General features: G+C 33.8%; 1 protein-coding gene across 1 annotated transcript; it reads left to right on the forward strand.

The window, feature by feature from the left end:
* The first annotated feature begins 2815 nt into the window (after positions 1-2815).
* LOC147078015 (protein cereblon-like) lies at positions 2816-15850 on the forward strand. The gene is made up of 10 exons (XM_085961114.1): positions 2816-2983; positions 4441-4577; positions 5339-5535; positions 6925-7074; positions 9964-10071; positions 10206-10324; positions 11143-11285; positions 11612-11714; positions 13118-13262; positions 15335-15850. Exons 1-10 carry the CDS (start codon positions 2962-2964, stop codon positions 15408-15410), a joined length of 1200 nt encoding a protein of 399 aa, XP_085817240.1. The 5' UTR covers positions 2816-2961; the 3' UTR covers positions 15411-15850.
* Positions 15851-17065: the final 1215 nt, after the last annotated feature.

A 17065-nucleotide genomic window follows, 5' to 3' on the forward strand; every position in this document is an offset into this window, starting at 1 on the left:
TTCTGAAGAAATACTGCTTTTTAACATTTCTGCATTATCAAAATGTGGAATTTATTAATTTTAAATATTCTATACTCGAAATATTATAAACTTTCACCCTTGTGACTGTGTATTTGAGAAAGTAAAAGCTGTTTTTCTCTCTTTTATCTATTATGGACTTGGCTGATTTTGAAATCTAGCGAGACAATTACATAAAATGCATACTAAAAACCTCTTTAACGTATACACCGAATGGGACTTTATTAAATAAATGGAATAAAATATGAAACAAACATCAATTATAACAATAATATATGAGCAGTTATTTGAGTTTCAAACATGTTTGACAATATCTTGTAAGCTGTTACCAAGCAGACGAAATGATATAACCTAGATCAGAGCTAATGGACCGGAGCTGACCGGAACGCAGCTCCAGTCGTGAAATCCTAGAGATTATCGCTCCGTCTCGTGGATAATTTATAAATTACATTCTTGTGCGTGAATTGTTAATAAAATATTAAATTCATTTAGGTTACCAACATATTATTTTATGTTTTATTATAAGACATATGGTACAAATAACAGAAAAATTGACCACGTTTTAATATTTTCGAAAAATTATCGAGCGCTCCAGTTCGTAAAATATTCCACTTCGAGCGCTGAATTGTCCTAGATAATATCATCACTATTATCAGTATCACATAGAGAACTACACGCCTTGTGCTGTAAGTAGATCAAACCTTGCATATTTCAAAAAATCTTATAGGTATGCAATACATAATATGACACGGTGTAATCTTTTGGAAAAATTAAATCAACTTTACACCGTCGTCTTTCATATAATTTGTGAATCACAGTCATTAGGTCAAAAAATATTCCACATATTTTGAAGACTTTTTTTCCATATGGTAGCACTATAATAATTGTGACATTTGAGTTGACGGGCAGCAGTATTGCCAAGTATGATAATATAGTTATAGTACGTATTTGTCAAAGAGATTGGACAATTCAATCTCTTTGGTATTTGTGCTATAGTTTTGGTTCCGTGTATTATTTGTTTACGATACTACTACATATTGAATTTATTTAGTAGCTATCGCGTGCAAAAAGACGGTGCTTTTGAATCTTTCTGATCGCAAAAATCAATTCTCTTTCATTTTGTTGTAATTTTCTTGCCGAACTTTACTATGTGTACACTTTAGGTTATCTGTGCCAGTAGAGGAAGAACAAATTCTTATGGTATTGATGCAACGATGAAATCATTTTGCATTGGTGTTAGTGTAGGTAATTTGAAAGTAATGTTATCAACATCTAAATGAGTGGCCTATACTGCCAGAATAATTTGACACCATTCTACAATTAGGTAAGTATATTATAATTATATAATATATTTTATCCATGGTTTTATAATTAATTCAATGTGGAACTTACTCAACGTATTAAGTCCAAGCTCTAGGTCCAAACACACATTAAAAAACAACCCGTAAATTTGACCGATCTGAGATTCGAATTCGAGACCCAGAACAACTAGACACATGACCACTCGGCCGTATGTCGAAATACTAGGTTAATAATAATTCTCAAATATATTCTGTATCATAATATTTAAGCCTTTGATCTTTGTCATTCATAGGGCTTATAATTGTATACATATTGACGAAGAGCTCATGGTCCTTGGTCGTGAAGCTGTAGATTTTTTTAACAGTCTCAAGTCGTAGTCGCGGATGGTTTCTACAATCAAGTTTCCGGGAATAGTGGTAGATAATACGGAAAAAAAACTATGACGTAGGTATTCGTGATCTTTCTAAGATAATTGAGTTTTTAAATGTTACATAGGGTCAGTATTGCTTCAGATAGGGGTCACATATATCGTACCTAATTAAATAGGATGGCTAGTCGCAATGTTGAGAAAGAGTTTGCTACTAAAGGTGACTATTTTATGTACCTACCACAGTGACGTCCCTAGACAAAATGCCGCCCCTAGGCAGCGTCAAAATGTCACCCCATTACACAGTATTTTTTATTATCGTTTCATGACTTCAATATTTAAGAAATACATTATTAGCAAAATAATATATACCACAAAATTTAATTTAAATGTCATCTCGACTTCAATAGACAATATTGCGAGTCCACGGTTTCAGATATATTTAAAAATACAATGACTGGCAAAAATATTTAGATAAATTAATTAGGTAAGTATCTAAATATGTACCTACATATAATTCAAATATAATTCGCAAATCTGCACGTGTCATTGTTGGTCATCAAGGAGTGATGTCCAAAGACAACGGAAGTAAACTAGACATTACGAACCAGACGAAAAAATACAGTCTTCTTAAACCTTGTATGCTAATTAATACATTTTGTTTCCAATCAGTGAGCTGAATTTTTTAATGGAAAGATATTTCCGTTATTACTAAGTTTAGGTACCTATTCCTATATATTTAATGATTCTCCTCGATTTGCCGCCCTTCGAATAACTGCCGCCCCCAAGCGACGCTCAATCTGCCTACCCCCACGGGACGTCACTGACCTACCAACATTTTTGTAATCCTGAAAAAAAAAGCCGTGTAACTTTTAATATGAATTAAAACTTTTCAATTAGCCGCCCGGAATAAAAGCTCTCAACAGTCTCAACCTATACCTAACTACCTAATTATCAAATTTGGCTTCAAAAGGAAAACTACTTGGTAACTCAGAATATAAATAAAGGTTCGTCACTACAGACGCGATTAAAAAAATATGTCACAGAGAATGTGTACCATAAAATATAGTACCTATCTCCTTTTTGTAAAATGTACTATAACTGAGTAAAAAAAAGGTAACACCGTGTACTTGTACTATGATATACAAACACGCACTGTTTGTGTTTTGATTGTTTGCCCTTTTGCTTGTGTTTAATAAATAATTTTACTATATCGCTATTCTTTGTTTACGGAAACTATTTATGTTTTTGCTTGCAATTTACGTCTATCAGTAATGGATCCGGTAATAGATCCAGGTATGCTAAAGACTTTTTTTGTGTTAACGTGAAATGCGTTCTATCAGCTGTTATTGAATATCGAAGTATAATATTATGAAATGCGAAATCGATAGAATGAATACATAGGTGCTAATAGTAAGTTAGTGCAGTAGTAAAATAACCACAGCATTTAAAACCATCAGCGTAATGTATTAAAGAATATAAATATGACGTATGTATCTGTCATCTTCATCTCGGGACACATTCGACCCACTGTTCAATAACGGCTGTCTCAATTTTCATCAATCCTTAAGCCGCGTTCACACGATCCGAGCGCACTCGTACGGGACAGCTTCATACTAATTACTCCTATACGAGCTAGCTCGGAAGAGTAGAACGCGGTCCGAGTAGCTCGTATTGCGTCAATTACATTGAGCTACTTTACTAGCTGTTTGTTGGCGAATTTACAATCTGCCTGTCAAGTCGCCCAGTGTCATCATTGAACAAGCTAACAAGCAGATTGTAAACAATCTACCGAGAAAAGTTGAAACCCGGTCAACTTTACACGCTACACGCCGGCGTGTGGGCCTACTGCGTCTGCGCAGTAGAGACCTCCCGGTAACTACGTTCTGTCAAAATACTTGCTAGCTTGTTGGCTTCTCAGCGAATGGAAAGTTTTGTGTGTCATCATCACAATCGCAGTAGCTGAATCGCCCGCTTTTAAATTCGCCAACAAACAGCTCGTAAAGTAGCTCAATGTAATTGATGCATATAGGAGTAATTAGTATGAAACTGCCTCGTACGAGTGCGCTCTGTCCGAGTGTACTCGGATCGTGTCAACGCGGCTTTAGGCTTTCTTTCATTACCACCAAGCAGAGAGCACAGCTGATTTTAATCGAGAGATTGGTTAGTATGCCAATTTACACATTTCTGTAGGAGTCACTGTTAGTCACCTTCAATCGGTCACTCCGTAGTCAATGTAATAAAAACTCCTTGAAACTATAAAATAATGCTGTAGTGTGAAAATATATAAAATCAAAAGCCGATAGCATTAGTTACCATGTGTAAATGCGACATAAACAACATTGACATTTCGCTGATGACGATTGCTTCCACTGTGTATGTGTGTGTAGGAAAAAACCGGTGAAAATTATTATAGAAAATTGGCTCATATAGGCGGCAGAAGTCGGGAAGGACGGAGTGGGGCAGCGGAAAAAAACAAATGCCTTGCTATTTTCCTGCCTTAAAGTATGACCTGAGGCCATTTGTTACACTATATTATCTATGATTACTATAGGTACCCGCTAAATTTGATTTTCTCATCTATCCAGCATGTCCATGGTCTTTATTTAGGTCCACAAAAAGTACATCTTTCTTTGAGATTGGGTGTTCTGAAGCACTTCCACTTAGTATACCTAACTCGAAACTTCCTTACCTCTATAATGGAGGTCCACTGTGTCTTTATTTTTATTAATTTAATGTTATTATAATTTTAGATGAGGATTCAGATCCTGATGATCTTATAAATGCGTTAGAATTTGAGGAGACAGATGGAGCTGATGAAGGGGAAAATACAGAAGTGGATGCTGCCGATCTTGAAGATTTCGATATAAATCTTACAGCGGAACATTCGGTAGGTTTGCATATTGAATGACTCTCTTAAATTTGTTTAACCCACCGTATACGTTGTGTCGTTTTTGAATAGATTTATAATCATTTCCAATTGGATTCTTTGAAATGTTACATAAGTGATTTCCAAAATAAGATGAAGGCGAGGAGTATTAGAAGATATATTATGTTAGCAGTAGGAGGGTGCTCAAAAGAGGCAAAGAATACAAATTAATATTTAACACACATAAAGTTGTATATCTGAAAAGAGCACAGTACAGTTTGATGTTACAATATTTTCTGTTTTTTCTGATTTAAAAAATTCTATTACTTATAGATTTTATTAATTTTGAAACAAAATCTTTCTATTGAATTTCTAGTGTTTTATTGAAAATCAATTTATTAGACGTATGACTCTGTGTGCATAAGAGACAAAAAGGCAAAAGATTGTAAATCGATCCACCCAAATGAATCGTTTCATGTTATGAATGAATTTTTTGAGGATTTAGGCATGTCCAAGAACAAACGTCGCATTTAAATGATTTTTCACTAGTACTTAGATATATTGTGTCATTTTCTCTGGTTTTGAATGATGATACTAATTACCCTTGTATAAGAACAAACATCAGATTTATATTGTATTATCAGTGTAACATTACTGATTGGGGGGTGGCACATAAGAAATATAATAATGGTCTAACTAAACAGTGTCGGTGGGTAGAAAATGTTTTGGAAACCCTGGATTAGATTATTGATGTTAACAATATTATATTTTTCACTTTACAGTATCTACCAAGTCTGGTGACAGTACCTGGCCACTCTGTCTTTGATCCGGGATGGACAGGCCGAGTGTCATGCTGGGCGCACAATGGAGTGGTCTTTCCTGGAGAGATGGTGCCCATGTACAGCAACAACCTTGTGGAGTCCACCATGTTACTTGATGCTATTCGATCCAAGAGCTTGTTCGGTCTACTATCACCAGAGTAATAATTATTTTTAAATATGTTTATTACACTTTTACTTAATTTATATGTAATATTAGTAAGAAAACATCAGAGTATTTCATTATGTTTGAGAAGGTTACATGTAAATTGTATGTAAAACATTTCACCGTGTCACAGTTCACCATGAACTGTCTTATCGGAAAGAGATGACCGATTTTATTAGATTCAATATGAACATTAATTCAATTTTCATAGCTGATATTGGCAAAATTCATGAATTCAAGAATGAAAATCTAACCTAACCTACACTAATAAATAATCCAGTATATCAGCTATTTTCAAAATTTCTTTGCTGCTGGTTTCCTGTAAAGTGTAAACTGACAGGAACTGTGTTTTATTTAGACATGACTTTTATATCAGTAGTATACGACCCAAAGAGGTTGGACGGTCTTTAATATACGGCCATATATTTCCGATACAACATTTCACAGTGAAATGTGATACGGCGAACTGCATACATGAAAGTTTCCGGAAACGGTTTAAGAAATTGGGAGTATCAACTGTTTGTTGTTCCAAGGTGTAGAACTTACCTGCTATTGATAATGCCGATTGGGCGAGCAGTAATAGTTGTGTTTAATTAAATTGCTTTGGATATCAATATATTCCATTTACTTGAGCTGAGTTCAGAATTTGGATGGACACTGTTTTATAAAAAATCCTTAAAATAGGTTCTGTTTAATTCACTCAATTGACATCTCACTGTATTCTTTACTTGTCTGCTTAAATAAGAACTTGAATGTCATGTTATAAACGTCTTGGAATAATTTGTTATGTCCATGCTCTGGATACGATAATTTATTTTAAAAAGATGCTGAAGATTTCTTAAAATTATTTCTCGGTGACCCCATAACACCCCCACTCGACGGTTGTAAGCCGGTTCGCTCATCTAAACTCGACATCATCTGCGGCACAGCCACAAATCAAACCTAGGAACGTAGCACCAATGTTTCATATTGAACTGCTCACATAGGCGCCTAGCGATAATCACACGTAACCTCACGAAACGTCAAAATATTCTCTGTCTAGTGACCGGCCAACTTGACGTCTATATAGAAATGATCAACCCGTAGCCTGTGCGCATGCGTGACTGCAACACTGGTGGCTTCTGCTCGCAGCGTGAATCGCATGCAACACTAGATGTTTTTTTCAAACTAAAATGTCGCATTCTACCAATATGCGAAGCTCCATTTGGCAATGTGTGTTTTGTGAATAAAGATGACGTGACATCGACGTATTTGACATGTTGCAGACGAGACGAGTTTAGATGTGCGAGCCGGCTTATTGTTATGATCGTTTATAGTGGTGCAAAGGATAGAGTGGTTGCCTCTTGCACAACTCGTGATTAGATTTATTATATCTCTCCCACAGTGGAACAGATGTCTACCTATCAAATTATGGGGTTCTGTGTGAATTCCTGGAAGCAACTGAAGGCAGCCAGCAGGCGTCTTTCAAAGCGAGAGCGCGACAACGCTTTCGACTTTTGTACCCGACCAAACAGCGCATACAGCGGCATTTAATGTGAGGGGTACCATTTTGTTTTTATTAATCATCGTTGACATTGTTTTGTGAAGTTTTCAATCTTCTAAGGACACTAAAAGCCTTGTTAACTCCAAAGCTGGTGATCAAATTAGTTACAAGTCATTTCACATTGCAGAATCATTTCTAGCAAACACTACACTTTTGTGCTCTGAGATAAAAACACCTTGAACTATTAAGCAAGTTTTTTTATACAATTAACCATTATTATTTGGTATATTTAGATGAATAATTACAAAAATTGCAAATTACAGTAATAGCTATAATATAATAAATGTGTAGTGTAACAAAACGTCAAAATAGGCCGCCATGTTTTAATGGTGCTGAGGTTTCCAATCAGTGTTGCCATCTTATTATATATTACTATATTATAGTACATAGGTATAAAAATTATAGTAATTCTGAAAAAAACTATGGTATACCAAATTTTTTTCATCTTTCATTCTTTCAAATTATAGTATTTTCGCATATTTAGCGTAAAATTATAGTATTTTCACGGAATCAAATTATAGTACTGTACTATAATTATAGTAATGTGTTTGGCAACACTGCTTTCAATTCAAACTACATAGTATTAAAAACTCTGTCATAAATAAATTACAATTTATGTTATCGTAGATCAGAATGAAGTGGCGAAGGGTGAAGGTAGGCTGTTAAGATCCCACAGAAATAGTGCACACTAAACTTTCTCAGCCATACGTATTTGTTTTCATTGAACTAAGAAAACAATGAGCAGACACTGGTTAGTGTTTAAAAATCCATTAAACCCTACCTAAACCAAACCATAATAGGTTTGGTATGTTATTGACGATCTGCCAAAAATACTGCAACACTTTTTCAGTTATACTTATTTGTTTTCGTTGGATTATTAGTACATATTACAAATGGTTAGTTTTTTTTTAATTCATTAAGCCGTGGATATGCCAAAACATCTAATATATAAAAATTAATATTTGTGTGTTTGTTTGTTCGTATTTAATGTGCAGCCATACCGTTCATCCGATTGCGATAAAACTTTGTAAACTTATTGCTTGCACTTGCGGGAAGAGTATAGGCTATACTAATATATAAAAATGAATGTCTGTCTGTCTGTATGTCTGTGTGTCTGTCCCGTATGCGTTCCTATACCATTCATCCGATTGCAATGAAATTTTGGTAAGTGGTTGCATTCACACCCATGAAGGTTTCTGAATTAGAAAAATCATAATTTTTTTCTTCTACTTCATTATATTTTCTTTTATTCGTATGGTTCCTATACCATTCATCCGATTGCAATGAAATTTTGGTAAGTGGTTGTATGCACACCCATGAAGGTTTCTGAATTTAAAAAATCATCATCTTCTTCTTCTTCTTCATTCTATCTTCTTTTATTCGTATGGTCCCTATACCATTCATCCGATTGCAATGAAACCTTCGTCAGTTGTTGTGGTAACACCCGCAATGGTTTTTGAATTAGTACAACCATCTTCTTCTTCTTCTATTCTATATTCTTCTATTTGTATGCGTTCCTATTCCATTGATCCGATTGCAATAAAATTTTGGTAAGTGGTTGCATGCACACCCATAAAGGTTTCTGAATTAGAAAAATCATCATTTTCTTCTTCTTCTTCATTATATTTTCTTTTATTCGTATGGTTCCTATACCATTCATCCGATTGCAATGAATTTTTGGTAAGTGGTTGTATGCACACCCATGAAGGTTTCTGAATTAGAAAAATTATCATCTTCTTCTTCTTCTTCATTATATTTTCTTTTATTCGTATGGTTCCTATACCATTCATCCGATTGCAATGAATTTTTGGTAAGTGGTTGTATGCACACCCATGAAGGTTTCTGAATTAGAAAAATCATCATCTTCTTCTTCTTCTTCTTCATTCTATCTTCTTTTATTCGTATGGTCCCTATACCATTCATCCGATTGCAATGAAACCTTCGTCAGTTGTTGTGGTAACACCCGCAATGGTTTTTGAATTAGTACAACCATCTTCTTCTTCTTCTATTCTATATTCTTCTATTTGTATGCGTTCCTATTCCATTCATCCGATTGCAATAAAATTTTGGTAAGTGGTTGCATGCACACCCATGAAGGTTTCTGAATTAGAAAATCATCTTCTTCTACTATTCATATGCGGTCCTATACCATTCATCCCATTGCGATGAAACTTTTGTCAGTTGTGTGCGCACACCTACGAAGGTTTCTAAATTATTATTATATAACATACAAAGTTTGTTGTTTGTTTGTTCCATCCAATTTTGATTTTTTTTTACTACATATTAATAACATTAATAACGTTTTCATATTTTGGATTCGATTTTAATTTAGTGTTCTTATGTTTGACCTTTACTCCTATTAGAATTATTTTCATATTGCCATATTGTATTACACAGATATTTTAATATTAAAAAAATAATTACCTCTTATTATTTTTCAAATATCTAAGATAAATATAACCACGAAGCGACCCTGTGCGAAGCCGGGTACTTCAGCTAGTATTAAATAAAAAAAATTCTTATATCTATAAAATATCCAAAAATTTGTATGATTGAATGGTATAATTTTATATATTTTATAGATAGATGCATAGTTTTCGACTATTATCTATTAAGGCATGGTTTATGCAGGGTTTTATGGATTTTTAAAAACTAACCAACAGTGTCTGCTTATTGTAGTCTTAGTTCAATGAAAACAAATACGTATGACTGATAAACTTTAGTGTGCACCATTTGTGTCGAATCTTAACAGCCTACCTCCACCCTTCGCCACTGTCAGAATGGATGGCCATTACTGATGATCTAAAGCAGACAGCCGATTACCAGGATCACTGTCGGTTCATATAAATTATAATATATTTTTTTTTTTATTTCTTCTAGCATTGCCGATTATGAAATTCAGATTTTACCAGACATTGTCATTTGTGACCCTCTTTACAATATTCGTCTGTCAAGTCTCGGTGGCCAAAGAAACAATGAAATCAACAGGTATTTTTCGATGACGTTTTTACTAAATTTCTGTACAGTTTGTTTTCTCAACTAATTTAAACTTGCTTGTTTAGTTCTGCAATTGTATATAGTTAAGAATACAAGTTTAAATACACAATACCTTTTATTGACAGGTCCCGAAGCAAGCGAGCGGAGTCTCTACTCACGTCGGTGCCCCCTTTTGTTTTTAGAATGACAGATATAAAAGAAATGATTCGACACATTCAAATCTTTTTCAAAGAATTGTCTTTTGGTGAGTTAAATTTTATGAATTAGTCTTATTTCTATAATTTAAACTTTAAATTATGCAATAATTACTACTCAGGAAGGGGTTTACAAGTTTTTTTATAAAAGGTCGCCAACTAAATAATAGACAGAACTTCAATGACAAAATTCATTTTAAGTTGTCCTATATGCATCTTTGGAAAGAATTTCATATTGAATTTTGAATTGCATGCCAAACCAAATCGATATTAGACGTCCCGATACGACGAAATTGTCCGATTCCATCGAAGTCGAAACATCTGAAAGGACTTACACAGATTTTTTAGTAGTACTTAGTTGTAATGAAAATTTTCTTTCGACCATGTCCGATCCTAATAAGATCATATGGGCCTCCACGGAGTGGAGCTTTCTATTATTTTGTTTTTACGAGAAATGGATGTCATCCATTTGCAGGTCCAAACTCTGCCTCATACACAAATTGAAAAACAATATGTGTACTTGCCAGACCCAGGATTCGAACCTGGGACCCACAACGTTATTGGCCGATGCTTAAGCCGCGCGGCCATCGTGGGTACTCAAAATTTGAGGGGAATGAAAATTTATGACAACCAAAATAGGTGCATTACCATTTCCACTCTAAGGCGGATATATTATGCCTCTCATCATGTGGGTACATTAAGTCTATTTAACATGGATCACAGATTGATATTAACGAGTGAATTTTTAATTGGGCTGCGAGATTCGAATTTAAGATTGTCAGATTAAGAGTTGAGCATTCCCCCTCTACTGCACCCACTATGTCTGATATTTTTGTATTGTTATAATAAATTTATTTATACATTTCAGTGAATTTACCTGAAGACCCATTGACACTATCTTTTTGGGTAGCTACTAATCTCACCCTGCCCCCCAGAGATCGGCTGGCACTTTTCACGGAAGATAACGCAGTTTTGCGTCTTTTTATGGAATTAAAACATATTGTAGCTAAGGTAACAATAATATTTTTTATTCTATATTAAATTTCTATTTATAAGTACTTAGTACACCCCGATTCACATTGGCACAAGTCAAGCAAATGTTGGTGACCTTTGATGCGTGTTGAAATACAGACACTGTGTCGGTAGATGGCCAACGCTAATGTCGCCCTCTTTAAAATGGTGAGCACCACGTGACCACAAACATTTATGTGACTTGGGCCATTGTGTGATCCAGCAGTAAAAGAGACATGTTTATCTTTTTCTATAAAAAGAAAACACGATTGGTCAACAATTTTTTTTTTAAGAAAAGTAAAATGTTTTTTTATTGCTTGTTTCAGAAGAGCGTGTTATGCTGCAGGGAATGTATGCGTACTATATGTCAGAAAGAACATATATTTCCAATGTCCAGGGAAGGATTGTATTCCAATTTTTGTAACTATGGTAAGAAGAATTCAACTCACTCGGTATTCACCTTAATAAAGATTGTCTTACGGCATGTGTTTCGCTCACGCCGTGAGCTTTATCAAGGTACAGAAATTTACATTTGAGTTTATTTGTTATAATATTACAACTTCTAATTATTGGTTTCTGAAAATGTGTACGAATATCGAATGTACGAAAATAGACGGATGTAAAAAAAACATCAAGAAGTGTACTTTAAAAATAAGTATTTATTTATCAATGGGTGTAACAAAGGTAACGAGGCGTATTAGCAATCAGGTGTTTTCTTTGCAAACTTTTCAAGAGATAGTTGATTACCACCCTTTTTTTCTTTTCTTGATAAAGAGTTCTATAACATGCTGTCTTTATCAATTATGAGATATACACTCCATTGGGATCACATTCTTGCATGGTAGTCAAAAATTTGTCAAGATGCATGAAGGCTTCATTCTATTTTTGATTGTCAATGTCTTGATAATGAGTTTATCAGTGTCATCTTCTTCACTTTCATTTATCTCTTGTTACTCAATTAAGTATTCATTTGACAGAGGTTCTGAGTGAGATTCAATTAACCATATTATTTTCATCTTTGTCTCGATCATATGAGTCCTTACATTCTTTTTCTCCATATCAACACTGCAGTTTCTCCGTTTCTCACTCATGTTTATAAATTTATAAGGGCGAAATATGTACATATACAAATAAACTGGCAAAACGTATCAGCACGTGTCCTAACGCAAGACTAAACTTGTTTACGTATTTGAGAAGGTGATGGGGAGCGGAGGAGAAATCAGCGACTGCATGGAAATGCTGTTTTTGCATTATTAACAAAAATCTAAATTCTAAGAAATGTATAAATTAGCAAATTTTACGAAAGCCGAGGGTCGCCTGTATTGTTGATACATACAGTGGTGAAGGGTGGAGGTAGGTTGTAGAAATCTGACATAAAAATGCACACTAAAATTTGTCATGCATACTTATTTGTTTTCATTGAAAGAAGAATATAAATTGCAGATGGTTTTTAAAATTCAAATAAACCCTGTAAGCCAAACCATATTAAATAAAATAAATATTCTTCTACCTATAAAATACCTACAATTACGCCATTAAATCATACATAATTTTCGTTTGATTAACTGAATTTTGAAAACTAACCAGCACCATGTATGACTGACAAAGTTTAGTGTGCACTGTTTATGTCGGATCTTAACGGCCACTTCAACCCCATCGCCACAGTTAAATTATTCAATTGCACAACATTGGCGCCATTTAGTCAATAATAATTGATTTACGATAGATATTTTTAATATTTGTATATATGTTTGTATTCTCCTGCACGAACATTGTTATCTTCACACTTGTTACGTGTCCTTATTAAATCAAAGTTTTTTATTTAAATACAGGTGGCTATATTCATAATATAACAACATCGAAGGCGGTAACAAATTTATCACTCCAAGGAAATCCCTCAGAAGAGTTTTCTTGGTTCCCGGGATACGCTTGGACCATAGCAGTCTGTGATTCTTGCACATCACACATAGGATGGAGGTATTGATACATCTTTTACTTCTTTACAGTGAAAATAACTATCAAATGGTTAATTTGAATAGTTCTATAGTACCCACAGCATAGCTTTTTACCTCGCCAAACCAAATACCATCGTTTATCTCCGTCTACCGGTTGTGCGATATAAAGTTTTACGGATGTCAACTATAAGATTGTTATCTCATTAGTCTGTAAAATGTTATGTGGCACAATTCACAGGCAGAAAGAAATAACGATATTAAATTTCGCAAGGTGACAAGCTATGCTGTGGATACTTACCGTGTGATTTATTAGTTTTGAGTTAATTGAATATCAAGATTTATATGCTACTTTGGATAGAGGTAAACAATTATATAAATCCAGAAAAAATAACAATGCACATGAAGACAGTACACCATATGCCATAAAATAGATGCAGTATAATTATAGTAATTAATGTCAGGCAATGCGTAGCAATTTGCTCCACTTTATTTGGCTTAACCTGAAATAAGAATATGTTAATTTTCTTCTTTTAGTGTTGTCATCGTATTTTTTAAATAATTTTTCCATAATTATTTCCAGACTTAATTTTAAATAATCAGTTTCTATTGAAATAAGATATACCTACCTACCTGTAAACACTACATAGTAATATACCTGCTTGTAATAATTGCATTGTTTATGGATGGTGGTTCTGCCAACATGACAATAAACTATGTCTCCATTTTGTTCACTTCAACTTTTTAATTTTGGTTTAAACACAAGAGTAGTTTTGCGCATGCTTTAGATCAGTGATGCACAAACCGCATCCCAAAATGGCATTTGTTGACAAAAATAACAAGTACTTCATCACCAAATTTTTCATTGAATGTGACAAAAATCTAATTTCCTATATAGTAAGTTCCATCATGCAAATACATATGTACGTAATGTAGAGTGATTGGAGCAGCTGATATGTAACTATCAAATTAAAAATAATAAAACGTATGTCTCATCTAGTATAATATATCATTATTTTTCAACACTTTCAGACTGCGGCCTGTGAAAAATTAAAAAAATGGATAAACTGGCCCTTCTTTCAAATAGGTTGTGCACCACTGCTTTAGATCAATGTGTGGAATACACTCCGTCAACTGTCTACACTTGTATGTCAAATAGTGTTCAATTTTTCACGGGAAGGAGTATCGTGATCTTTTAATATGCTGATTATAATACATACAAAGATCTAAAAATCATAGTATTTTTGGCTTATTTGGCATGAAGTTATAGTACATATAACTTAATATTATACATTTTTCACGGAATCATTCAGTTGGCACCATTGAGAAATTCAATCACGGTGGAGCTACATGCACTAGAACTTTCATCAAAAAAAAATGGTCATTTTTAAACTGGTTTGAGGCAGTCAATGCAAAAAACCACCCAGCGTTCCTTCAACAAATGAAAAAATGACATATTGTCTGTTATTGTCATGCTCTCTTGTAACTGGAGTACAAAAAGCATTCTTTATTTTAGATAAAAATGCATAAATGAATGGTCAAATTTTATATATGAACTTTTTTTTGAATGAATTTTATTTATGTATGAACAAAAGTTTTGTACTAAAAAAATGTTTTTTCGATTTTCCTGATTTATTATCCAGATACCTTCATCCCCAATTAGTCAGTAATACTTCAGTTCTATTTATTGTAGGTTGTTTTAATTGATATCATGAGTTGACCAAATATGTTATGGCTATACCTCAGTTGAGGCATGGTCTAAAAAGATCGTGGCTAGGCGATGCGCGGATTGCGGGTGCAAATGACGCATGCCAAACGAAATATAATTTGTCATATAAATCCAACATGCGTCCATTTAATGTTCTGTTTATTGTTCTATTAGTAACAATAATAATATATTCATTCACATGTTTTCTTAGTCATCTTTACACGATTTAAGAATTAATACCCCCGTCGCTATCAAGAAACAAATTGACTTGTTCCCAACTTGACGTTCGCTCTCCGAATTTCGTCGCGCCTATAGTTGAAAATTATTTGCTGTTTCACTGATGTATCGTCTTAAACACGCAATGAACAGTGCCTTCTATTCAATTTCAGATTTACCGCTACTGGAAAATGTATGATACCTCGAGAATTTTGGGGACTGTGCCGCAAGTCTCTCGTTGCTACTTGACCAATGACACTGCCGGCTGAATGACTGGATTGTGTATTCAATTATATTCAAACAAAGGTTATCTTTTATATCAACAAATTTTAACGTAGTCGGTAGTGAGTTTACATTAACAACATCAAAATTTCAATCAAGTCAATATGATATTGTAACAGACAATGTATGAGATAGTTATGGTTTAATTAATTTGTTTACACATAATTCTCATTTAAATAGATGAGAACAATGATTTTATAAAGTTATATTTTACAATTTCACACTTTAATTCTCAACGTAGCCAAATCAGCAGGTCATAAATATGTATCTACATATTTTCTCTGTGAAGTATTATGCATGAATTGTGGGCTATTTCATTGTAATAATGTATTATTTTCTTTTTATGTAAAAATGTAATGTTAGAAAATATTTATAATAAATACAATGTATATTCAATGGTAATGATTTATTATGTGCTTATTAAAATAATTATCCTACCACAATGTTCCCATTCGTAGTGTTGGCGCTGGCATATTGGTGGACCTTCCAATAAAAATAAATAACAATCTGAAAAAACCAAGAGGAACGGTAAGCGAATTCTTTTAATTGCTTTGTCGGGGGTCCAGATATTATCTAATAACTACATACACTATCTGAGGTATTTTTCGAATAAAGTCAATAATCGCTACCATCTTTCTAATTTAAATCAAAGTAGTAATTAACTTTTTTTTTTATTAAACGAATAATTCACAAGATTTAAGAATGTAACATTCCAATTATTGAACATACATAGTTTTGAAAACACTTGTGAAAATATTTTACAACCAATAGAAAAAATCTTTTTTGAAAAAGGTAGGACACCCCACCCCGCAGGAATCGAACCTGCATCTCTCGGGTATCGCGCACACGCACATAGTCCACTATGCTAAAAAAGTCACACTTAATTGCGACAAATTTTAACTATTGGCTTTTAATATAATTAATTTAATAAGTAATTTAATTTAATTAATATAATAATATTGGAGTGATCCGTGACGTCAGTTAGTAATTAAAGTAATACCTACTTTGATTTAAAATACAAAAGCTGATCGCCAATAGTTAAAATCTGTCACAATTAAGTATGACTCCTTTAGCATAGTGGACTATGTGCATGGGCGCGATACCCGAGAGATGCAGGTTCGATTCTGGGTGATTCTTACTTTTTTTAATAAAGATTTTTTATTAAATAGTTTATTTTCTCAGACGTGTTTTCAAAATTATATATGTTCAAAGTAGTAATGTTACTAACTTGATTGACATACTACCGGGATTTTGTTTTCAACTTTATTTGGTTCCGCTGTCAAAACTATTAGAATGACCTTCGAAGAAACTTTCTAGCAAAGAAAAAATGCATGTGTGACAAAAAAGATGTGTGAACAGGGAATGTAGATTAATCTACTTTCAATTGGCAAGTTTTCAGCCAATCCTCTATTCAATTCAGCCTACCGCGAGTTATTATTAGTCTCCCGTACGCTTAGTGTTAAAATTATAATCCGATTTCGCACAATCAATAATAGAGGATTTTGAAAAACATAGCGGCCAAAGCTAGCAGTTCGAACCTGGCGACAGATACAGACGACACTACTGCTCTCGGAATAGGAACATCGTCTGTCGTACCGAGATACATCTGTTTGAGTGCAACA

This window comes from Rhyacophila brunnea, unplaced genomic scaffold (assembly GCF_057557595.1).
Source record: "Rhyacophila brunnea isolate RB1 unplaced genomic scaffold, BYU_Rbru_1.0 scaffold_12, whole genome shotgun sequence".
NCBI classification, from domain to species: Eukaryota; Metazoa; Arthropoda; class Insecta; order Trichoptera; family Rhyacophilidae; genus Rhyacophila; species Rhyacophila brunnea.